The sequence below is a fragment of the Lygodium microphyllum genome, chromosome 21, assembly GCF_053477565.2.
Source record: "Lygodium microphyllum isolate KBCC chromosome 21, Lygodium_microphyllum_v1.1.10, whole genome shotgun sequence".
Classification (NCBI taxonomy): Eukaryota; Viridiplantae; Streptophyta; class Polypodiopsida; order Schizaeales; family Lygodiaceae; genus Lygodium; species Lygodium microphyllum.
The window spans coordinates 114,406,425-114,432,671 of record NC_141155.1 but is presented as its reverse complement, the minus strand read 5'-3'; the positions used below and the strand labels follow the sequence as shown (position 1 = coordinate 114,432,671).

The window sequence follows — 26,247 nt, the reverse complement described above, 5'->3', positions numbered from 1 at the left end:
TGATCTTGACCCTTTGTGTCATTGGTTTCTACTCAATAGGTGCTGGTAGAGCTAGTTGTGCGAAGGCATTTATATCATTGGCTTCTACTCAATAGGTGTTGGTAGAGATGTCAATATGCTCGAGGGGTTGATCTCGATCCTTTGTGTCATTGGCTTCTACTCAATAGGTGCTAGTAGGGATCACTTGCTAGCAGTCGTTGAATTAGAGTCCTTAGGGACTTAAGGTAAACCAACAATCCTCCTGGAGCTCTTAAGGAATATGATGTTGGTTAGCATAAAACTTGGCACAATCATTAGTTGTTTTAATGCTTTCCCTTGCAATCATCAACACCTTTGTATATCTTGTAGAAAGTCCACCATGGATTGCATCGTTGCTGCCTTGAGCTCGATGGCAATCAAGGGTTTTGGCTCATAATTGAACATAAGCATAAACTAGTTGTGCTTGACCTTGTATAGTAGGGATCACTTGTCAGTAGTCATTGAATTAGAGTCCTTAGCAACTTTTAAGGTAAAGCAACATATCCTCTTGAGTTCTCAAGGAGTGTGATATTAGTTAGCATAAAACTTGGCACGATCCTTAGTCATTTTAACACTTTCCTTTGCAATCATCAACATCTTTGCATATTGTGCAGAAAGTCAACCATGGATTGTATCTTTACCCCCTTGAGCTTGACAACAATTGGGGTTTTACCTCATAACCGAACGTAAGCATAAAGTAGCTATAGCTAGTAGTTGAATGCTCAACACTATTATAAGCAAGCAAACTCAATCTGAGGGAGGTAACACTCCCAATTAGGTGATCTGCATGAAATATATGTATGTAGCATATCCTCCATAGTTTGATTTGTTCTCTCAATCTATCCATCAGACTCAAGTTGCTCTGAGGATGACATGGTCAATTAAGTTTTTAGTCTTTGGAAAATCGTCTGCCAAAAATGACTAGTGAATTAAGGGTCTCAATCACTAACTATTTCATCGAGCAAACCATAAAGTCTATAAAGATACTCATGAAAGAGACTAGCCATTTTGTGGCTTTTCATAGTTGTCTTTGTAGGAATGGATCGAGCCATTTTCATTAATTAGTCCAAACCATGGCCTAGATTGAATCGTGACCTCAATTCGTGGGGAGTAATCCTACTACAGAATTTATATAAAAGCTACTTTACTTCCTATTAGGAATTTGTAAAGGATGTAACATTCCCACTTATTTGTGTTGTTTAGCTTTTCAAGCTGACACTGTGGGCACTCGAGCACATAAGACTCAATCAAAGTCTTCATCTTCGGCCAATAAAATTAGTGAATAACCAAGGCCAAAGTTTGGTGTGTGATCTTGGTACATTATGACACTCGTACAAAATTTTCCTATGGATATCCATATTCTTTAGGGGCACACACTTTACCATGTTTAAAAAGTAATCCATTATGAATGTAATACTTTTTTGGCATGTTTCTCTCAATAGCTAGCTTTTGGGCATCCGAATCTCCAAAGCTCGATAGACCTTTGTGATTATATCACCTTGTTTCATTAACTTGAGCAAACTTGCCAATTGCTATAAGAGATACAAAATTTTGCATGTGGATTGTCATAGTCCACATAGTGAACAAGTGGATGGTGTAATTGACTGGCAGTTTGCAAATATTGGAACTTTGTTGTAATTGCCGGAATATTGTCTTTTCAGGGATACTCCATGAATTCCCACTAGTTAGTTCAACATGGAGCTATCATATTGGTGGTTGGTCATATAACTCACCTCAAGCCTTCATGACAATGCGTGTGGACACCTGTTACACTACTTCACTCCTACCACGCAGGTGAAGTTTTACTAGTTCACTGGATCACGCAGGTAGATTTGTGTCTGGGCGTCGAGGTGACCTAGGTCCTACAACATATGGGAGGAAGGGATTCCTATTCACGAGGCTTCTAGAGAATCGATCACAGCCCTATTTTACTAGATCCGGTTTGCGAGTTGCGTGAACTTGCCGTTCTCACTGAAAGGCGGATAGCGCAGTTGGTGGGCTTAGGGAAGGACAAGTGGCACTACCCAGACCTAGACAGATATTTGTTCAATGGGGAAGGATGACTAGTGGCGATCGATCACACGTTGTGAGAGAGAGAGTGTGAGAGGAGGTCTCGAATCAAATGATAGCGTCTGATTTCTTACCATCTGCCTGCTGCAAGCTTGCATGGGGGGTGGGTGCTGGAGTCCGTGCTTGCAGCAGAGAAATCAATCAACCTCCCAGCGAAGTTGGAATAGTGTCAAGGTTGGGCTCGCAGCCCTTGTCTCACCCTTCTTCATCTCCGGGGAAGAGGAGGCACTTATGTGGTGCTTCCGTCGCACGGCCGTTCTTCTCCGCGTGCAGGTCCCGGCCTGTGATCCCCAAGGCCACTAACGACAGCGATGATAATTCAGAATCCAGCGACCTCATCCCAGCCGGCCGTCCCGATTCAAACATTCTAGGTAGTCCACGCGTTTCTGTTTCACATGGTTGTAATTGCACTGCAAACAGACCCAGAATTTTTTTTTCTGAGTGTTCCAAATGAATCAGGCTCTGACACGAACGAATTGACGATACGCCAAGGTTAATTATGTACAGTTTATGGCGAAGAGAATAGTTGGTTACAGACTACAAGAAATGAGCTTGTGTATGCCCTTGTAACCCATGAAAAGAAATCCCAACAACATTGCATCCATATAGCTATGTGTGGTCGGATGGTTTCTATATGGGTTGCCCAAGTGTTTGTACCACCAGAGATTTTTACTGTTTTATGAAGACAGTTGGACACCCTTGTTGTTCAGCTGATTGCCTAGTTGAAAACAATACGAATGGTTTCCAAAACTAAGGTAGAAATGTGATGCATGCATAGGACAGATACTGATGCTGCAGCAGTAGGCAGCTGCAATGCAGTCAGGGCAATGAACGGTGTTTGGGCTCTTTGTCACACTATATGCTTTTTGCTTGCAATGAAGCAATGATACACTTGCATTTCGAATTACTCTGTAGGATGAGCAGAAGCATAATAGAACAAATTTCTATAGAAGTCTATCCTGCTCTCGTAACAACTATAATTCAAAGGGCACCAGTTAATGGTTTAAATTGCCATTTAAATTGATTGGGTTGATTCTCAAGATTCCAAGAAGCCGAGCAAGCACTGTGATAAAGTTTAGTACATTTTTTCAAGAAACCCTTAAAAGACTGTGAAGTGGGCTTTCATGAACCCTTGGGTTGCTAATGAGGCCAATTCACCACCTTGGTTGTCTAGGTTGTTCCTAGCCTGAACAGTGGGGGATTTTATAGCCACCAGAACCAACGGTCTTTTATGAAGCTACTCAGAAGCCCTGGGTTTTCCCAGATTACCTCGAACAAATCCTTGCTGTACAGTGTCTTAGAAGCACTCTGCATAATCTGCATCGTGTCCTTATGCTACTTATGTATGTATAGGATGTCTTGTGTGCTGGTGGGCTACACTCGAATTGTCTTTAGCTGCTTAGTGATCAAAGAAATGAGGTAATGGTTTTGGATACTACCTTTCATAGCCCCTATTAGTAACGCTTGTATTGCTAGAAGACCCTTCAATTGCAAGACTAACTTAGCGTCTTGTACTTGTATAATTGCTGCTGTCTAACTGTGAATCTTGCAATGCTTGCACTTGTTGCTGGACTTGGATGTGGTTGTTAATGTGGAGTATAAGATAGCACTTGCAAGGGACAAACATCATTGATGGTTAGCCAACAAAGCTGAGAAAACATTCTCAATAGAAGAGCTGCACTTTCACTTTCTTTGTGATGGGACTGTTTGAAAATGTTTCCAATGATGAAACAACTGCGAACAAAGAAGAAATCTAGGAATTGATTAGACACAACAGATAAGCAACAATGCTATATTGTTTATACATCAACCGTGTGGTGAATTGCTGCTATCCAAGCTGTCCAAAGAACCTAATACATGCTCGGAAGTGCTATAGTGAAGAATTGATCCTAATTACCATATGCTGGTTTTCTAGCAGTTTGGTGCGATACAATTGATATGGTCAAGAATCTTGGCACCGTTGATTGACTTCAATCAATCTCGAGACTTTCTAGGCATTGAAAGTCATCACGTTCATTGTTGGACTCAAACCAACTCTGGAGTGTTTAGACATCTATCTATAGATTTGTGTCTAGCCAAATCCTAGAAAACATAGCCACCATTAAGCTCAAATTCATAGAGCAGGCTTCCAAATATGCCTACCTTGCACAATTCTTATGGAATCTCACATTGTTCATCTTATGGATAGAGGGATTTCTTGTGAGAGAACTATGTGAAAATCAGTTTCTTCATGACAGATTAATCTAGAAAGCACACAAGGCTTGAGATTTTAGAGATGAAAATTGGGTCTCAGCATGCAGTGCTCTAATGATTTGTTTTGATGAGAATTAGATCAAAAGCGGCTCTACATCATGCTGTGAATGGAGTTACAAGGCTACCCAATGGATTTCCTAAAATGAGAGGAGAAGGTTGGATGTTTTCTTGACTCCATACACACTATTAGTGAACCAGCCTTCCTTCTTCGAAAGGGTGATAATGACCTAATCAACACTTAGTTATAGCAAGAAGCAAAGAAAATTCGCATAAAATGAAATACACACTTAACGACTTAATCTTGGACAATTGACACCTGATTGGCCCTAAAACTTGGTGTCCCTTGTGGTATTTCTTTAACTTGTATTGCACATGGATGGAGTATGGTTGAGATGCTTCAACCTCCTCCACTGATCCAAGTGCCTCTTGGTGGTCATAAATGACCACTGAGTCTTCAAATCAATTTGCCCTTTGATTTGTGGGTAATTGGCCTTGTACTCTTTAAGAAATAAATTAGCCCAAATTCAATGCTAGCTGGTGTATTGAATCCTCTTGAAACACATTGATTTGAGCTTTGAAAATTCAAGTCTGAAGTCTTCAAATTTGGGCACACTTCCTAAGGTGGTGGTCACACCCTAATCTCTGTTGTAAATTAGGGTTTACAACAGAGATTTACCAAAATCTCTGCCTTTAATGTCTAGATTGCCATAAAACTTGAAGCAAAGCTAGAAAATGGTTGGAACAAGAGAGAGAATGCTATAGAGAGAGAATTCAGAGACTTGCTGTGAGAATTTGAAAATTGAGCTATTGATCTGGTTTTCCAATTCCAAATGGATTCACCAATAGTAAAAGGAGCATTAGAGGTTGTAATCTTCATGAGAAAGTGCATCAACTGCAATTGCCAGCTTTCCCTGTTGAAAAATATGTAGTCACCTTCACCAAAATGGTCTCCGATAGCTGGAAAATCGCCTCGAAAGTAAGTAATGGCAGTCCAACATCTCTTTTCAATAGCTCCAAAATGTAAAAACGAGATTTGCTTCTCCATTTAGCCCCAATTTAGCTTTCCTAAACTTGCACGGGCAAGTTTTTCCAAGTGGCATCCTTTTGAACTGAATTTTCAGCATGATCTAGCTCACTAAACTAATTTTCAAGATATAAATTTAGAAAGATTAATTTAATAATTATTTTTGTGCCAAAAAAAATCTAACTGGCCAAAAATTAAATTGGCTAGCCAAAATTTTCCCCAAGCATCTTGAAGCACTTATTAGCCTTAGAATGGCATTGATGAGTTGATTGATGCCAAGTCTCTAATGTTATATGGACATTTATGGCTAATTAAAGTATTCTAAGCCAACATTCGACACCCAAAACCACTTGGAACCTAGCAAACATAACTTGTTACAACTTTGCCTTTGGCACTGACTTATGTTTTGGGATCCTTGGCGTGCTATCGTGAAATAACTTGCTTGCACATCACGTGTATCTCAAAGTGAGCTGCTCACTTGATCAAAAGCAAGTATTGTGCTTGCTTTATGCATTAAGTGGGCTCAGTCTATTATGATTAAACTCCATGCTCAAAATATCTCCAGTGTGTAAAATATGATCACTATGACTCTCAGTAACAATCATCTACGTGGAGAATAACAAAGGACATGAACCTGTCTAACAATTAAAGTAGAGGTTGGGACCATAATTTGACCGCCACCATTGTTAAACAAGAAGCACTTTATCCATTCACATGAAGCTTGAGGTGCTTGCTTTAGGCCATAGACAGCCTTCCACAAGTAGTAAACATGATCCTCTAATCCTAGGAGATAGAAGTTTAGTGGGTGCTCAACATAAATCTCCTCTTGAATTGACCATTTGGTAAATTGACCATCACATCGCATCACATCCACTTGGTAAATTGACCATTTGTGGTGGGGCAGCTAAAAATCTTGATACTCAACATACGAGCTATCGGGGCAAAGGTCTCTATATGGTGCAAGCTTTGCTTTTGAGCAAAACTTGTGGCAATGATTGTAGCTTTGAACTTTTCCAAGGTCCTATCAGCCCAGTACTTGGTCTTGTAGACTTATTCAACCCCAATTACCTTTTTCATAGAGGAAAGAAAACTGCATTCTCAATGTGATTTTGCTCATTGGAATTAAGCTCATCCTGATGGTGCGGTGCAAAGTATCCTTTGTCAAAGTCCTCTGAATTGAAGTAGGTTCTCTATCCTCCATACTCTTGTGTGGAAGAGCATAGTTCACAGTATGTGAGCCAAGGTGCTGTTGCAGGTATGACGATGATACCTGAAAGATGACGACGAAAACCAGAAGAAAAACAGTCCTAATCCGTGAGCACGAGTGATTCTTTTTTCCTCCCAGCCTTGCCTAGTATGTTGCTGGCCAGACCATCGTGATCCGATTGCTAGCCGTCAAGCCTTGGTGAGTCCTACTATTCTTGGACTCTCTTAATTACTAGGCTCCCCTTAACCCCGTTTGGGCGCCCAAGAGCCCGGACGGTCATCCTCGTGCGTGTTCCCCTAGATTTACCTTAATGTCACATTAAATGTCACTTTAATGTCACATTCAATGTTTGTGACCTTAATGTCACATTAAATATCACTTTAATGTCACATTTCCTTCCCCTTAAGAATCGGTTTCGTCCTCGAAAACGATACTTGGAAGGTCTAATTGTAAATTGGGAAACCTTTTCTTTAAAGTACTTACTCACTCCCATGTTGAGCTTTCTTCTGAACAATCTTTCCACTTAACCAAACATTCTTGATAAATAGTATTCCTTGTTCGTCTATTACGAACATTTAATATTCTTTCTGGTTCATGTGGATTAGATTGGACATTGAACAGCTCCTCAATGTCATCATTTAAGATTAGATTATCCAAATCACCGAGCTTCTTCCTTAATTTACTTACATGAAAAACTGGATGTATTTTACTACCAGCAGGTAGTTGGAGCTTGTAAGCCAATTCTCCCACCTTTTTAAGTATTATGAAAGGACCACAATACCTTGGTGAAAGCTTTGGACATTGTCCCCTTTTCATAGTTTTAGTTTGTTCAGGCACCTTAAGATAGACTAATTCTCCTTCTTCAAAGGAGATGTCTCTTCGGTGAGGATCTGTATATGCTGTAGCTCGATTTTGAGCCTTTTTAATATTTTCTTGAGAAAATTTTAACATACTATTCATATCCTCCAAAAAGTCTTTAGCTGCCTGAACCTTTTCCTTATGCAGTCCTACTGCAAAAGGAGCTCTGGGCTGAAACCCATACATTAACGTAAATGGACTATATTCAGTGGAAGAGTGCTTGGCACTATTATATGCAAACTCTGCTATCGGTAAATACTCTTCCCAATTAGTTTGCTTTTTACTTACATATGCCCTAAGCATATCTTTAAGAATTTGGTTAACCCTTTCAGTTTGCCCATCTGTTTGCGGATGATCCGCCGTACTCATGCTAAGTTTAGTATCCAATTTCCTAAATACTGCACGCCAAAATTGGCTATTAAATTTTCTGTCCCGATCAGAAACTATATTTGCCGGAAGGCCATACAATCGATATATGTCCTCTACGAACAATCTAGCCAATTCTGGTGTTTTAACATCAGTTGAAGTTGGAATGAACCTAGCCATTTTGGTTAACCTATCCACAATCACCCACACAGAGTCGTGCCCCCTCTGTGTTCTAGGTAAAGCAACAATAAAGTCCATGGAGATACTCTCCCAATTTCCCGAAGGAATTTCTAGTGGATGGAGAAGTCCTCCCATTTTCAATCTTTCAGCTTTATTAACCTGGCATTTATTACATTTGACCACATAGTCAAGGACTTCCTTATTCATTCCAAGCCAATAGAATTGCCTTTTAATAAGACTATAAGTCTTATTAACTCCTGGATGTCCCGCACTAGGGGTATTATGACACTCAAAGAGTATTTGGCGCCTTATTTCTGTATCTTTCGGGACACATACCCTACCCTTGTAGAGTAAATAACCATTATCAATGGTAAAATTCTTCCACTTGAATCGAGTTTGAGCAACCCCTGATGCTCCATTTCCTTGTTGAACATCCTCAGATCTCATCGTCGAACTCTTGGAGGAGTTCGGCCCATCTGGCTTTACGCCCATGTAAATCCGGTTGATCATTAAGCCACTTAATGCTTTCATGATCCGATAAAATCAAAAGTTTGGCACCGTACAGATAGTGCCTCCATTTCTTCATTGCATGTACTATTACATACAACTCCCTCTCATAAACAGAATAATTCTGTTTTGCACGGTCTAATTCTTACTTTCAAAAGCAACTGGTCGACCTTCTTGTAATAAGACCGTGCCTATCGCCTTATCACTGGCATCAGCTTCAACCACAAACGGTTTATTGGGATCCACAATTAATAATACTGGAGCTGTAGCAATAGCTACCTTAAGTTTTTGAAAACTTTCATTTTGGTCTGTTCCCCAATTAAAACTTTTTCCTTTCCCTTTAAGTTGGTCTGTCATTGGAACAGCTATTTTGGCATAATCTCGAATGAATCTACGATAAAATCCAGATAAACCTAGGAAGATCTGCAGCTCTTCCAGGTTCCTTGGAGGTGGCCATTCAATAATTGCCCTTACTTTTTATGGATCCATGTTGATTCCCTCTTTCGAGATAATATGTCCCAAATATTTGATCTCTTGTGCAAAGAATTCACATTTAGTTTTCTTCGCATAAGGGGAATGTGTTCTTAACAGTTGGAATACTAATTGTAAGTGTTCCAAATGTTCTTATCTTGATTTACTAAAGATCAAGATATCATCCAAGAAGACTACTACAAAATGTCCTAGATAGGGCCGTAAAACACTATTCATCAGCTTCATAAAGGTAGCTGGTGTATTAGTGAGGCCAAAAGGCATCACTAAAAAATCATAATGCCCGTATCTAGTACGAAATGCTGTCTTAGGAACATCTTGTGCCTTAATTCTTACTTGGTGATAACCTGATCTTAAATCTATCTTTGTGAAGAATTTTGCCCCTTGTAATTGATCAAAAAGATCTTCCATTCTGGGCATAGGAAATTTATTCTTCATCGTTATTTTATTAAGTGCTCTATAGTCAACACAAAGTCGCATAGAACCGTCTTTTTTCTTTACCAATAAAATTGGTGAAGCCCAAGGTGAATTACTGGGTTGAATAAACCCTTTATCCAGGTAATCCTTAATTTGTCTTTCAACTTCTTGATGCTGTGTTTCACTTAACCTATGCGGTGGTTTAGAAATAGGGTGTGTATCCTTATTTATATTAATTGGGTGATTTATATCACCCCTATCTGGTGGAAGGCCACTTGGTAAATCAGAAGGAAACACATCTTTAAAATCATCTAACAAACTACTTAATTCATTATTAACATTCAACTCACAAACATAAGAAAATTGTTGCTTTATATTACAGAAAGTAAAAGTGTTCTGTACAGGAAGAGACTATAACATATATACCTCACAAATTTCCTTCTTTATCAGCTTCTGAACTTCAGTAGAACACAGCAAAGGATTATCAGATACTTCATGTTCACCTTGAATGACAAAAGTCTTACCATCCCTTTCAAATTCCAGTGTATTATGGTGATAACTATGTTTTAAGGATGGTTCCAATCCCCATAACCACTCCCTCCCTAGAGCAATATCAGCTCTTTCCATGTTCATAATTTGGAAATCAAGTTTATCTTTATATCCTTGAATCTCAATTTTCAAATTGGATACCATTGTATCCCATATTTTATTGTCTTGGCCTTGCATCATACGAACAACATATTGATGCCCACTCTTTTGTTGGGGAAGTTTCAATTTTTTGACAAGTGCATAATTAATAAAATTATGTGTAGCAGAGTCATCAATCATGACTCTAACCCTCTTTCCGGCTATCAATCCATGTACTCTAAGTAAATCATGTGGCCCAAAAGTAGGTTGCCACATAGAAGTTGACATACAACACTTATGTTGTACATCCATGTGCAAGACCTCTAAAGATTTGTACTTTTCATGCCCCTTTAATTCTAAGGTCTGCACTACATGGATTTGTTTTTCTTTTCCCTTGCCCTTGTCCTTATCCTTTCCTTTGTCTTCCCCCTTTTTCTTTTGAGGGCAATTCCAAGTAGCATGGTTAGGGGATAGGCAATTGAAACACAACTTTTCTTTTTTGGCCTTATCAAAGTCATCAGGACTTAACTTTGGCCTCACATATGGATTCTTTTCAAAAGGTTGTTTTTTACCCTTAAAGAATGGCATTTTCCTTTTAAATTTGTCCACAAATTTTGAGGTTTCCAATTCCTTAGACTTGGGCTCCGTATTAGTGAGACTAGTGAGTGTACCTAGACGCATACTATCTTCAAGAATTAATGCAAATTTAATTGCCTCTTCCAGCGTCTTAGGTAAATTCCTTTTTACTTCCTTTTTACAGGCTTTATCTAGTCCCCTAATGAATCCTCTTTGTTTTTTGGAATTCATCTATTCCTTCCAATTTGAGGATTATCTCACGATATTCCTCCAGATATGTCAGCAGGGGTCTTCCCTTTTGTCTGACATAATCCCAATCTTCCCAATTTCTTTTCATTTCATTTTCAGGAAGGAATTCTTTCAAAAAGATGGATTCAAATTGAGCCCAAGTTTTAGGTATTTTATTTGCCTCCTTTAAAGTTTGCCACCACTTATATGCTTTGGGCTCCAAAGTTAAACTAGCCTCCAGTGCTTGGAGATGTGGTGGAGTATTTTTTAGTTTATGTAAATCTTCCCATTTTTAGAGGAAATTAAAGATGGTATCTTTATTTCTATCTTTTTCCTCCCCATGAAATTGAGGTGGTTTCATATCCTTTAAAACTGGATTATCCCTCAATTTATGGTGGGGTTCCTTAGGATCTCGCATAGTCACATCTAAATCTTTCGATGAAGATGGGACATCTGAGGTTTCTATTTTATTTTTATCTCTTTCTAACAAAAAAGTTAATTGAGATTTTATTTCAGTGAGTGTTTGGGTTAAAAATTCCATTTGAACCCCCTGAGCTTGCACACGAGCAGTAAGATCATCAAATTACTCTCGTGTAGCAAAAAATTCTTCCCACTATTCTTATTGTATTTCTGGTTCATGGGGATCTATCATAGGTTGGCCCCCAGAACTAGAACCTTCCATTACTCTCTCTTTCCCTTTTTCTGCCATTAATACACTGGAATTGGAAAGCAAAGATAAGAAATTTGCATACAAAATAAAGTACTTTCCTGGTTTTAATGGCAAGGCAGCTGCTGCTGGATTTATTAGTAAGCCCGAAGAGTGAGGAACAATCCTTATTTTCTGGACTAGACCAGTCACTTGGACCACCAATATGTCTTTTATATGTGTGACAAATCTGACTGATTTCAGTCCGTTGGTGGCGATTCAAATGCTGGTACTTATCCTCACAACTACAACAGTCTTCTTTATGTTTCGCCGCGCAGCTTCTTCATATCTCGCCTCACAGCTGACGCCTTGGACATTGCGCCTTTCGTTGATCAGAAACAGAGTCTTTTTTGTCTCACGTTGGGTCATTCTGCAGGCGTTGACCAGAGACGAATCCCCTTTTCGCCTCACGCCAGTCGTTTCACAAAACGTCACTTACGTGACGTGGCACACCACATATAACTTCTTCGAAATGCGAGCCTCACGCGACTGGCATCCTGGCGGGCAACTCGTCGACTGAAACGAACCACGAGACCATCGATGAAGAACTCCACAAATCCACACGACACTACCTGTCGGCTCTGATACCAATGAAATATGACGACGAAAACCAGAAGAAAAATAGTCCTAATCCGTGAGCACGAGTGATTCTTTTTTCCTCCCAGCCTTGCCTAGTATGTTGCTGGCCAGACCATCGTGATCCGATTGCTAGCCGTCAAGCCTTGGTGAGTCCTACTATTCTTGTACTCTCTTAATTACTAGGCTCTCCTTAACCCCGTTCGGGCGCCCAAGAGCCCGGACGGTCATCCTCGTGCATGTTCCCCTAGATTTACCTTAATGTCACATTAAATGTCACTTTAATGTCACATTCAATGTTTGTGACCTTAATGTCACATTAAATATCACTTTAATGTCACATTAATGTCACAATACCAGCCTTGAAAGTCCCTCTCTTAGCCATTACTAGCCTCTTTTTAGCACTCTCTCTTGCTGTTGCCATCAATAGCAGTCTATTCATAGCCTCTAATAGCTGCATTTTCATTGTGTGTGTCTCTCCAGCCCATTTGACCTGTTGCTATTTGCATTTTTAGTTTTGGATGGCAAGCTAGTTGTCACATTTTCCAATTGTTCATAGGCTGTTTACAGCTTTGCTTAGGCCTAGGCCTTGATCAGCTTATGTTTTTCTACTGCCTTGTTTGGAGTGTTACATCCTTGGACATTGGATGGGCACTAATAGCATTGGTCACAATGATCATAAAGTAACTTAGTACAGATGGCCCGTCAGGGTTAGGACAACTGAGTCCTATTTATTGGGACTTGCAGTGTATTTTGAAAATGACTCCAAAGAGGGAGTAATATGAAAAGAGGCACCGATGTCCACTATCCATGATTGGGATAGCCCATCATGAGCTGAAAATGAGGGATCAATTACTTCCTTTTTGGTGATATGCATATCACCTACTATTGCCATAATGTCTACATTGCATGAGGTTGCAACAAGTATCTCTCCAGTGTCAAAGAGCTCTTCAATGACCACACTAGATGCAGCATTTGCCTTTGCAACTTCTTTTGAGCAAGAGTTGTCATCATTTTGTTGTCATCGTTTTTTTTCTTTCCCTGTTGTTTCTTTCTTTCTTGCTTTTTTTTGTAATATTGGCACTTGGGCTTTTTATGGCCTTTGCACCCTTTATGCCCACACCGATAGCAAGTAACATCCTGCTGTCTGCCCTTGCTTTTACTTCTACTTTTGCCTTGATTTGTTGCATTACCCCTCTTCTTTGGCCTACCTCTAAGATGATAGACTGAACCAGTGCTTTCTCCACTAGACTTTCTTCTAATCTTCTCATTGAGAATAGAGTCCCTAACACCATCAAAGGTTAAAGTAGCATTGTTGCTAAGCGAGACAACCAAAGCCTCCCAACTATCAGGTAAAGTCATTAGCAAGAAAATAGCCTTCAATTTATCATTGAAGGCTGCAAACTAGAGTCCTGCAAAACTGACTGAAAATCCCTATGAAAGCTCTCAAATGCCTAGATGTTGGTTTAGACTCATCCAACTCCATGTTCACAAGCTTGCGCATGAGATGAACTTGATTTATTAGAGTTGTATTTTCAAGTATCAACTAACTTTTTCCATACATCATAAGCTGTATCAAGACGCTTAATGTCTGTAAGTACATCATTAGACATCCATTTTAATGTATGTAATGGCCTTCTTGTTGAGTTTAGCCCAATCCTCATCTACCATAGCTATAGGCTTAGTATCCAAGAGAGCATCATCATAGTCTTTGAGAAACAAATGCCTTGCAGATCAAAGCCAGTGCCATCAAACCTCTTGATTTCAAGGAGGGATTTAGTGTCACCGTTGCTGGAAGCAATAGTGGCCATTTGTCAGCAATGCACCAAGAACCAATGCTGTAATTTATGGCAACAAACAACAGGTTGAATATTCAGATAAATTCAGCCCAAAATGTTAGGAAATAAGAGCAAGATTTAGTGTCATTGAATTGCTGACAGTGCTTAAATACAAGCACAACAGTAGAAAGAATGACTTTCAGCAATATAACTGAAATTTTAGCATACATTACATGCATACATCATTGCTAGGTGACTCCCACTTCAGGAATATCACCAAAAATTACGTCTGCAACAATCCCAAATCTGCAAATGATCTCCAAGACTTCTGCATCATGAATATTCAACAATACATCAACTCAATAGGAGCTCCCTAATATGTATATTGCATAGATATGTGTCTGAATCAACTTTGGATACACAAAATATCCAAAAATTCCCAGCAATTTCTCCAAAATCTCACAAGTGGGAGATAAAAGGCTCAAATCACACTGCTTACATCACCAAGATTGCTTTAGCAATGTCCCCAAAGTGCATTTCACATATCAATTTCACCAAAATCCACAACTTTCAGCAAAAGCCCCAAAATTTCATCGACCAATCTGCCCCAATCGAATTAATATGTGTTCTCGAGAACATAAAATGAGCAAATTTAGGAAAAGCCCCAAATTTTCAAGTCCAAATGTGCATCAATGCCAATAAATTCAGTCAGTTGAGCAAAATTTCACTGATACATGAAAAGCCCCAAATTGTTCAGAGCCAATATGCACAATGTTTGCGATTTCCGGGTCAAATGTCATTGTTATGCATGAACTGTATCAAATCTGGAAAAAACCCCAAATTTTGTGCACAAATCTTTGAACTATGCTTACACGCGCGAACCCTTGTCAATGTGAGCAAGGAGCTTGGTTGCAAAAATATTTTAAAAAAATGACGAACTGTCCTGGAAAAACGTGGTGTGCATAGCCGTTGACCAATTGCCGGATTTGTTTGTGCCGATTCTGCCTGCGCGTGACCTGCACTGCCTGCGACTTGCCGACGTGGCCTGCATTGACATGCGTCTGAGCTGTTGCTACCTGGAAACAGTTGCCTGACCCGTCGTTCCCTGCCCTTTATCCGTTGATTGCTTAGAAGCTGTCGCTTGCACTCATGCTAGCCTACCTTGACATTTCTTTGTGCTGATGAGCTGAAGCTGACGCGCACAGACTTTGGGAAGCGCGCACACCTTAGCCACAACTCTTTTACCAGTTTGAAGGGGAAGAGTGCACAATGGGAGTGTGAGTCAAAAGTGGAGCAGCAGTCTTGAGAGTGAAAGAGAGTGAACACAACGCTGAGTGTACCAGATTGTGATGGTACACAAAAAATAAAGAATGTATTGTTAGGGTACAAATAAGGGTGTGTTCACACCCGTATGACTTTACACGGAGACGAAGGGACTTCACACCCAACACATGGGCTGTCTCATCCACACACCATGGATGTTTGGGCTGGTGGTATGGGACACACACCCTTGTGCTGGTGAGCAGTGGCCCATATAATGCTGCTGGTCTCAGTTGGGACAAGCAGCATAATGGACCATTGCTGCTGGTCCCAAGCTGAAGGCTCTATGGGGGGGTCATGAGGTTGATGTCCATTATCTTTGTTTCATTTCTGGGTGAGTATGGCTTGTGTTGTGCCTTGTGTGCAGATTGGATCTAGGTGGATATCTTAGATCTGCATCTAGACAATTGCCATCAGAAATTTGTCACAAAGAATGAACTGAGAGTCTAGAACTGGACCAGTATATATATCCTGTCATGATGAAAGCAATGTCTAGTTAGTCTCACGGTGGATAGCCAATACTTGCATTTTGTAGCTGGGCATTTGTTTTCTTTACGGTGATTTTCTGTAGTTCCTGGTGGTGGTTTTACCACTGAGGTGACTGTTTGGTGCCATGAAGTGCCCCACAATTTGTCTTTTTGATTTGCGCTTGGGGCCAACAGCTAGATGACATGCATGGCAGTCATTTTCAGGATACCGAAGCTGTGTTTCATTTTGTGCTGGCACTTATTATCTACCAGGTCTGTTGCCGGCTTTTTTTGCACAGTTGCAGGTGTGCACTCTTTTGCTTGTGCTTCATGGTCTGTATCAAGTTGGTACTTATGGTGATGTTTAGGTGGTCAAAGGTGGGCTGCCTTCCTGCTGAACTGTTCCCCATTTAGACAGCTTTTCTGGTCTCTGACTTCACCTACTTCCACTTTGTCATGTCCCTATCCCGAACTCTATTCATGATGATCAGAGCCTAAGAGGTTACACGCTGCATCTAGAAGCTACTCCTGTCATCAATGTTCATTTTGTTTAATAGACTTAGTTTGTGATTTTTGTGGCCATCCTTCCACAGCATGAGGTAGTTGAAACACAACAACTTGCACATCAGTCCCACATGTTTGGTGGGCAGCAACGAGAAGAGTGAACCTGAAGATGATTAGAGAGATGATAGAACCTTGGGCTATGATACATTGAGGTAGCCAAAAACGCAAAGAGAGAGAGAGAGAGAGAGAGAGAGAGAGAGAGAGATCTTAGGGCTGGCCTCTTCATGTGCGGCTCAAAGTGGCACTATCTATCATGGTTAGTATGGTCTCTTATTTCCTACCCCTACTTCCTTGGACTAAGAAGTCTCTCTTGGAATTGGTGCAACTTATCTATTTTATGTTATGAAAAAAGAAAAGCAATCATTTGGGTTGGGTGTGGATATCTTGGTAGCATATTACTACTTTGAAACAATTGGGAGAAGCTACTTTGTTGGATGTTAATCTTTGCATGATATCTTTGAGAATGGCACCCTTGCGAGCTCTTTGTGTGTAGAGTCATCCTTGGATTGGTGTTGCAAAATTTTTTATTGAGGAGATTGGCATCTCCCATGGTTGCACGGATATCCGAGCATCTTGGTGGCATGTGCTGAATTCTACAAGGCCTCTTAAATTGTCACCATCATTTCTTCTAACTTATTTGATTGTCTCTTGGTAAGAGATACTTCACTTTATAGTTTGGGGTCCTCCTGATCTTCGAAAGGAGGCTAATTCCTTATAGGTAGAAGTGTTGGCCACATCCAAGTTGCTTCATTGGCTAGATAAAGAATTGCTGCGAGATAAATTTAACTGGATGACTTGTTTGGGGCTACAATTAGTACATGATGTTGTCATTCCTAGGCAGCCCCCTCTTTATTCTTTTCGATGTGTATGCAAGCTCTTTCGGGTGCCTAGAGGCTATAGCTAGATTTGATCAATCCTATAGGAGCAACTTCAGCGGTATAATCCATTGCGTGCTTTTCAACCTACTTTACCTTGGTAGTTTTGGATGTTTGTGAAAGTTGATGATTTTCAAAAAAGGTTGGCCAATCAGATCTAGCACAAGATGGTAGAGGACAAGCTATGGGACATTGAGAAAGAAAATAAAGTGTGGCATGCCTAGGATTGCAGAGAGAAGTGGCGAGATAGATTTCTTTAATTGTGGAGGTCCAAGATGCCTTATCAAGGAAAAGTTTTTGTGTGGAGGTTGCTTATCGCTGGTCTTCCTATTGGGGATGTCCTGTGTGCCTACAAGAGCTCGTGGGGCGATTGTATCTTTTGCACTACTTGTGATGAGACATTGATTCATCTCTTGCCCTCTGGCGAGACAAACTTGGAACTTTGTTTCCCGTGTGTGGACCTCAGTGACTCGGCAGCAGACCCAAGACCCATTTGTTCTTGGGTCTTGGGCAAGATGCCTTTGTTGTCTTCCTTGCACTTGGATTATCCTCGCCTTTCCCAATTTCTCAAATCAACAGCTCTCTCGTACATTGGGCATACTTGTAATGCCTTAATTTTTTATTTGGCCTCATGTATTCATGGTCATGTAGCCCGTGTTCGAGGATTACTCTCATGGCAGATTTCTTCCATGATTTCAGTAGACTTGGTCCTCCCTAATGGGGCTGCTCCTTGGCTGGATGTTGTTGACTCTACTTCAATTTTACAGCTTGTATGATATTTGTGTGTTATGTTTTAGTAGCCTTTTGGCTTTGAATTGTGCTTGACAAGATTTTTGTGGCTGGCTAGAAGGGGTGATGTGAGAGTTGTATCCATTCTGTTTGGTTGGCCTGAAGGCCTGATGTAAATATTTCCATACATTAAAAGGAGAGATAACACGAGGAATATACAAATATGCACACTGGACAGACCTAGTGTATGATGCCCAAACCAGAGAGGAGGAAAGGAGAGAATATTGAGCACCAAAGATCCAAAATGAGGATATATATATATATATATATATATATATATATATATATATATATATATATATATATATATATATATATATATATATATATATATATATATAACTGGACAGGTCTAGTGTATGCCTTGTATTTGAAAATGAACTTACACAAATACGGGATATTAATGTCTGGAACAAGCATGCTATTATTAGTCATGTAAAAATGATTTAAATATGCAACACAAAAACTCCACACTTGATCTTTGCGATGCTATGATGTTGGAAGTTGGTTAACTTGATGGCAATGTTGACACACTAAACCCTTTGTTAATTGTGAACACAGTGGAGGGAAGAGGGACAAAGCTTACTTTACCTGACTGCTTCAAAAGGTGGTTTTCAAAAATTACTATACTGACACCTAATTAAGTTGAAGGAGATTACTTTTTCTGTAATCCAATCACATGATATCAACAAACACTATTGGAATCCGGCTGCATGATGAAAGTCACCGGTACTGACCTTCCTGACTCTTTATTAATTGTGAACACAGTGGAGGGAAGAGGGACAAAGCTTGTGAACACGGTGGAGGGAAGGGGGACAAAGCTTGCTTTACCTGACTGTTTCAAAAGGTGGTTTTTAAAAAGTACTATACTGGCACCTAATTAAGTTGATGGAGATTACTTTTTCTGTAATCCAATCACATGATATGAACAAACAATAGAATTAACCTTGCAGCAAAATTCGGGTATGCAATGCTGTCAAAAAGAGTGACCATCCTTCATATGAAGTGTAGTATACACCTCTATGGAGTCCTTTATATGCTGTTTCACAATGTCCATGCTTGTCGAAAGTTGTGTACTTTTAATTGGTTTGAAAAATCGGGAAAATATATTTTTGGAAGAATGGAGTGTCATGAAAAAATGAGAGCCCTTTGATTACTGTTTTATTTCCCAACTTGGAATTGTAATACTGTTTTTTGTAGTACTGAGTGGGTTATTTGACATTGTGGATTGTGAGACATTACTCCAAAATTATGCTGAATAGTTTTTGCCTTGTGCTAGGTATGATTAGTCGCATGAAGAGTGCTACACATATATTTGTGGTTGCTATGGTGTATATTTTCTATTTTTTTGGAGCAAGTGCGTGGGATGGAAAAGGCAAGAAACATTAATTTCAATGTAGGAGGGAATAGCACACACTGTAGAAGGTGATTGAGTCTGCAATTGGAGGCGCTTGGCATACGTCATATTACTGTTATTGTGAGTTTACTCTTTTGTCTTTCATGCCTATGCATAAGTTAATGTTGCTTTCAGATTCTTTTCTCTCTAAAGATTCAAATTGCTAGTGTGTGCCAGATAATACAGTCTTTTCCGGTGTTCTCCAGCTGTAAATGTGGTGACAGGTTCCTACAAGCATGATGCAAATATGCTAGAAAATTTTCTGAGCAAGCACAAATTGTGATGTTTAGATTCATGTGCATGCAGTTTGCACTGCATCTTCAGTTGTGTGTTAAACCTGGCACTCACTTGCCTCTATCAATAGGTGGCACACAATGTGGATAACTTCCAGCTGTTTGTCTACCCTCTGCCACTTAGACTCTACTTTTAGGATGATTAGTCTTACAAGTGTGGTATAAATATACCAGAAACTTTTCCGCCCAAGCATAAACCATGATTGAGGTTACACTTTATTGTGTACACTCCTGCAGGGCCAGCAGATTTTTTGTGTTCCTTTTGCAGACTAATCCCAACAGAAACTCTGCATTGACTTTCACTTTCTATTTCATCCCAGAGGTCTCTATCTATGCCCCTAGTTGTTATGTCAGTACACTTTCATCTCCATTATCACCTTTTTCCTGCTGTGTCATGTATTTTATGCAAGATTTCAACAACCTGCTAAGTTCATCCTTATTGTCTTTACGGCAGAATGCTCCCTTTCCTAAATGTAGTATTTTAATCTGAAGCACTCGTGGAAATGTGAAACATGTAAACCATATATAGTGTTGTATGGTGTATAACACACACTAGTGAAAATATTAAACTTACTGTAACCATACGCAGTGTGTTGGATAAGATTTCCTTAAAATTGGGTTGATCCAAGTCCAAGACTCCGAATTTCTAGAGGATGAAACGTGAAAAACAACTGACTGGGTGTAACAGCCAGCACTCTGTACTTCTAGGTCTTTGTTATTATCTATGTGATTTGATTGCAGATTCTGTTCATTGAATGCAACGTAGCTCTGAATTGTACCATACTCGTGTTTTGTTGATGGTTGCAGGATCAAGAATGGAAGGATGAACCTTTGAACATTATGCATATTTATTTTAACAGGCTCCATGCTCCGTGCACCATTGAGATGGTCTCAAAATAGTATGCTACTCCTTTTAGGTGTCTTTGTACCTAAATTCTAGTCTCTCAAACAGTTACTTTGACAGCTCCATGGTATGTAATTCCTATTAGGTGTCTCTGTGTACCAATATTCTAGTATCTAAAACAGTGACTTTGATATGTCAGACCTGTTCTCTCTCTCTCTCTCTCTCTCTCTCTCTCTAAAAAGAAAGGAAAAAGGTTTTGAATTAAAGGATGAAAGTATTGTTAGTGCAAGGTCCACAGTGGTGGCCAGGTGTGATTGTATTCATCTAGTGCTGTCTGTTTGCCTTTGGCAATTAAATAGTTGGACAGTGATGTCAAGTGATGTTCAAATGGCTATTGCTACTGTGTGTCAGATATAGTCTTGTCCAATGCATCCAGCTGTTTGTATAGCCTGTCACTCACTTACCCTGTATTTTTAGGGTGACAAGTTCCCACAAGCATGGTGCAAATGTGCTAGCGAATTTTCTGAGCCAGCACAAATACTGATGCATCTTCAGCCTCTGGCACACAGTTAGCCTTTTATGCAGAGGATGGCAGTTGTTCTGCATAATGCATTTCCAGCTGTTTGTCTAGCCTTACCCTCCACTTTTAGGATGACTAGTCATACAAGCATGATATAAATACACTAGAAACTTTCTGCACAAGCAAAAACCATGATTGAGGGTACACTTGCTCGATGTACACACTCACTCCTGCAGGGCCCAACAGTTTTTGTGTGCACTGGTTGCAAATTAATCCTAACGGAAACCTTCTGTAAGCCTGCTTTACTCTTTTTTTGTTGAACAATTATTACTGTTCTATAACCGAGTGTTGATGCAGATTCGGTTTGTTGAATGCAAACAAAGCTCTCAATTGTACTTTACTGATGCATTATGTGAATGGTGACACCATCAAGAATGGAAGCCACCTTCGAGTATTGATGTCAAATTAAATGTCATTGTTAAATTAAATGTACAACATCTATTGTGTGTCTTTGTACCAATATTCTAGTCTCTAAAATAGTTAGCTTTGACAGCTTAATTTATGCTGTGTGCAAGTGCACACGCACATGGACACAATGGCTTTTTTTGCATCTTCTTTCATATATACAATATCTGAATATCTGATTTATGGAGAGTCTGATGTTTTCACGTATATTCTGTGTCATTTCTAATTTGTTCATATTGTTGACTTAGCTCATTCTATATCGATATTTCTTGTGTTAGATATGTCTTCAGTTAGGATTGTATCTGATCATAGTTGGTGACCAGGATCCCTGAATACCCCTCGGCACCAGTACATGCATACACACTTTAAAGTTTTCCCATCCCCTGTATATTGCATTGGATTTTGGCAAGGTTGGTTCCACGGCCATGTTCTAATAAGGAGGACGAGGTCTCTTGGGAGAAGGATGTTCCCATCCATCATCAGTGATATTGGGCTTGGCCAGCTGATTCTAGTCAGGAGAGTTTGGATTCCCCAATCTCTTTTGATTGGTGTCACGTGTAATCCAATGGTAGCATTAATGGCATTGGTAGTAATGGTGCTAATTTAAGTATCGGAGGTTCCGAGGTGGTGAGGAGAGTCTCACTTCCCACATTTGGCAATTTGATGAAACTTAGTCTTTTTGACCTTGGTTAGGATGACCCTCGAAATGTGGGATTTGGATCCACGCTTAACATCTTTCATGGCCTTGACCGCCTTAATGTCAAGGTTGTTGCATAGTTGAGAGAATGTTCAAGGGTCATAGACGCTTCCTTGCAATGTTTCCATGCTTTCAAGTGTCTCATCCCCTTTTGACATTGCACATTAGATTTTGCCAAGGTTGTGTGCTTCTTGGCCTTGGGATGGAGAGTCCAATGAGGGGAATGAGGTCTATGCAAAGTAGGATGTTCCCATCTGTCTTTTAAAAAGTCCCATTGAATTTTACCGTCACTTGATTATGGTGTATGCACCCCTTAACATCTTTTTCCTTATCATCCAATTCTCCTTTTGCATTTGAGTATTCATGCATATGCCTTGAAGTGAGTACCAACAATAGTGTAGATCAAGTTTTTGAGGTTCCAAGTTGGCAAGGAGGACGATTTGGATCTTCACATACAACAATTTGATAAATTTATGGCTTTCAACCTTGGTTAGGTTGATCCTTAGTAGGTGAATGTTGCATAGCTAGGATGGTGTCTTAAGAGGATCACTTTCCTACTTAAAATTTTGGAGAGGAGGTTTTCTCCTTTTATTTTTACTAGGAGAAGATTGATTTGCAAATGGTGGATTGGTTGGAAGTGCTATAGGAAGGCTATCGAGTTGTGGGAAACCACATTGTCAATTGTTGGACTCTGTTGTAGTGGATGTGGTCAACCAACCTTCATAGGTGGTGCTAAGTTCTTTCTTTCCTTGGGGCCTACAACATGGCCTTGACCATTGTTGATTTGCAGGGAGCTACCTTGGAATGCAATCATGGAGTAAGTTGTGCATACTAGTTACCCTTTGGAGGGGTTGAATAGGAACAAGGAGTGCAAACCTTCTAAGAATTTTGGTAAGAGTAAGGTGGAGAGCAATAGAGATGAGGATATTAGTATTGAAGATGAGGCAAGCAATGAGAGTGGGGAGTTAGTATTGGAGATAGTGCAGAAGACTTAAAGCAAGGAGCTGAGGGAGGTCAAGGTCCATTGATTGGCTGAGGGCATTCACAATAAATAGTCGATTGCTCTTTCATGCACGAAGTGCAATAATCTCAACCATTTGGCTCTCTTAACCATTGGTGATGTAAGATTCACCAAATTGCTACCTCCATAATGGTTAGACGAGGAAGCCATGACCTATATGATGACAAGGCACATAGGTTTTGGTGAACCAACAATGTCCTTTGTTGAAACCAAGGATATTATTTTGATATTTCAATCAACCCATGAGGAGTAATAGGGGCCATGGTTGTTGGAGTCTCCCCCTACTAAAAACTTGTTTTGTTTGGAAGGCGGCCATTTGTATTTAGTGTGCTTAGAACGAGCCACTTATAATGTCCAAAAGGAGAAGTGGAAAATAGAGAATTGTGACACTCCTAATGTTGAGGGCCATGATAATATAGCTAGTTTTGTTGGAGCTAGTTGTCAATGTTGTCATTGATTAAAAGTTATGTTGAATCGACTTGTGAAGAAATGATCATCAATTCTTTCTCATTAGCTTAATACTTGGATTAGTCAAGAATTCGCATAGACTACATACATTAGGGGAGTTTGGAGGTCTCGAAAATGCCTTGTAAGTGATCTTAGAGAGAGAGAATATTTTAGAAAATAAAGTTATTTTTTAGATTTTTAAATACTTATATTTTAGTAAGTAAATATATAAAAATTGTTAATAAGTCATTGTAATGATATTCTCATGGTCACATCGAATCTAGAAATCTAGGCCACCATAAAGGTGACAAAGATTGTCATAATGAAGATCTTACTCATCCTCATTAAAGTGAAAACTAATATTCAATTTGAATTTTGTTCGACGTTTGGTTACTTCCCTCCATTCTCACTCTTTTTTTTTATTTTTAAATCTATGCTAGTTTCTTCGTCGTTTTCCTTCTTGTTTTGAATTCGCATAGTATTTCAATCCAATCTTCTAATCACATTCTTAGTTATTGATTAGTCATCCAATGATCTCTATAGCTCTAGTAAAAGACCTCTCTATCATCTTCATATTGAGTTGGATAGTGAATATGAACTAATAAAGAAGAGAACAAAATCCATTACTATTACAGTCTACGAAACATATACTCAAGTTTAAAAGAAAGAAGAATCTTGATCTTTGGTTAGATGGCAGGCTATATCCCAAAGATTCTAGTAAAATAGCACTCCGTTTTTCTATAATAGCTCTTTATTGTTGAGGTTCATTGGTGATGGTTATAATAGGTTTCTAGGTTATACACTTAACTTGGTTGTTAAAAAGGATGTCCTCAAATTGGAGAGCTATTTTTTATCAAAACACATAATGACGAGTTACTGTAGAAGCTAGAGGGATATTAACAGAGGATTCATTAGTTGGAGAAACACATTAAATTTTATCAACAAAAGCAATTATTTTAGGCCTTCGAAATTGGCAAAATGCTCTTACAAATATATTGAGTCTCAAACGAGGAGGTGGTGGTTGAGAGTCTCAAACGAGGAGGTGATGGTTATAATGGGTTTCTAGGTTATACACTTGGTTGCAGAAAAAGGATATCCTCAAATTGGAGAGCTATTTTTTAATCAAAACACATAACAACGAGTTGCTATAGAAGCTGGAGGGATATTAACAGAGGATTCATTAGTTGGAGAAATACATCAAATTTAATACCTTACGGCACGAGCTGACGACAATAGGTTCAAATCCTGCTATTCCGACTAACAATGGTTCTAAAGTTTTAATCAACAAAAGCAACCTATTTTAGGCCTTCGAAATTGGCAAAATGCTCTTAGAAATATTGAGTGTCTCAAACGAGGAGGTGGTGGTTGTAGTAAAGAATCAAGCAATAATATATATTTTTTCACTTTAAAAATATTAAATATGACTTTGTTTATAATTAATTATACTGATTTGTGATGTTGATTTTGTTTAGGTCTCTTCTTTGAAAGCATATAAGTTTTATTATCTTCTTCTTTCTTCAGTAGTTTCAAAAGATATTTTGGAGAGGAATAAATTTAAAAAGTCAAAGAAACAACACTTGGAGTCATTTATAAAGGATCAGTCTTTGGATACTAAGTTAGTGCAGAAGACACTAGATAATATTGGTATCAGTTGAGATGCTTATATACAACTTTTTTAGCTTTTATAGCCAAATATGAAGCAATGACAAGTACGTAATTGTATACTTCCAAGGCCATCTGTGGTTAGAACTATTAGATAGAGAGTGAATAACAAAGTGATGGAGTTTTTGGGTGAGCCTTTCCATATCAAGGATAGCTTCAAGGGCAAGAAAAAGGAAGTTGTATTCAATGAATTTAACAATATTTTCCTTGACTTATCCACCCTATAATGTTTAATGATTAGATTCTATGACTTGCCGCTAGAAGAGGCACAAGAAGTGGCTAGATTTGTGGTTAAACTTGATGAAAGTGAGATTCTAAAATGTACAAAACTAGAGAGAGTCTCTATTACCTTGATGAATAGAGCACTTTCATCAAATCATTGCGATCACTCAATGTCATTTAGTGTTCAATCGAAACACAATATTTAGCTAGGAGCATTCGAAGTAGATACAAAGGATTTTGATATATTGTATTGGGTTTTTCATCGAACACCAATACTTGATGCTATTAGGAGACAATAAGCAACAAGAGAAGATCTATTTATTGAAGGATTTAGGAACTATAATATTGAGTGGCATAGCTAGTGACTTAAAGATACCTAAATGTATGTACAATGTATAAAAGGGAGCCAACTCTAGATCTCCTTGCCGATATTACATGTTCCCAACCATAGAGTTGAACTCAAGCAATTGGAATAGAGATCCCTCTAGGCACAACAAGGATCCACAGTTTAAGCTAGTCTTAGATATTCCTTTAGTGAATTTCCATATCTATACACTTCATACGCTTTGTAGGATAATTGAAAAGCTTGTTCATCTTTATATAGGATTTGCATGGAGGTTGAAGCCATTATCAGCTAGAATAAATGCTATACCAAATATTGAAAAAGTCTTATCTACAATTGGTTTGCATGGTGGTAATGTTGTTATTGAACCAGATATTCAAAAGTCTAAGGATGGCAATTGTATTCCCAAAAAGCAATCTATTGGTGGAGTGAAGGCTGAAAG

The 26,247-nt window shown here is 39.1% G+C and overlaps 1 protein-coding gene across 4 annotated transcripts; it reads left to right on the top strand.

The window, feature by feature from the left end:
- The first annotated feature begins 1,859 nt into the window (after window positions 1-1,859).
- On the top strand, window positions 1,860-20,664 carry LOC148018455 (uncharacterized). Of its 4 annotated transcripts, none has more exons than XM_087662154.1 (5): window positions 1,867-2,459; window positions 18,457-18,502; window positions 18,664-18,756; window positions 19,175-19,372; window positions 20,392-20,648. In XM_087662154.1, the coding sequence occupies exons 1-3, from the start codon at window positions 2,141-2,143 to the stop codon at window positions 18,728-18,730; spliced, it is 432 nt and encodes a 143-aa protein (XP_087518280.1). In that variant the 5' UTR covers window positions 1,867-2,140; the 3' UTR covers window positions 18,731-18,756; window positions 19,175-19,372; window positions 20,392-20,648. The 4 variants fall into 4 exon arrangements, 2 of the variants coding, with proteins under 2 accessions (XP_087518280.1, XP_087518279.1); XM_087662153.1 differs by having other exon boundaries at window positions 1,868-2,459; window positions 18,664-18,742; window positions 20,392-20,647; XR_015687757.1 differs by lacking the exon at window positions 18,664-18,756 and having other exon boundaries at window positions 1,860-2,459; window positions 18,457-18,624; window positions 20,392-20,664.
- Window positions 20,665-26,247: the final 5,583 nt, after the last annotated feature.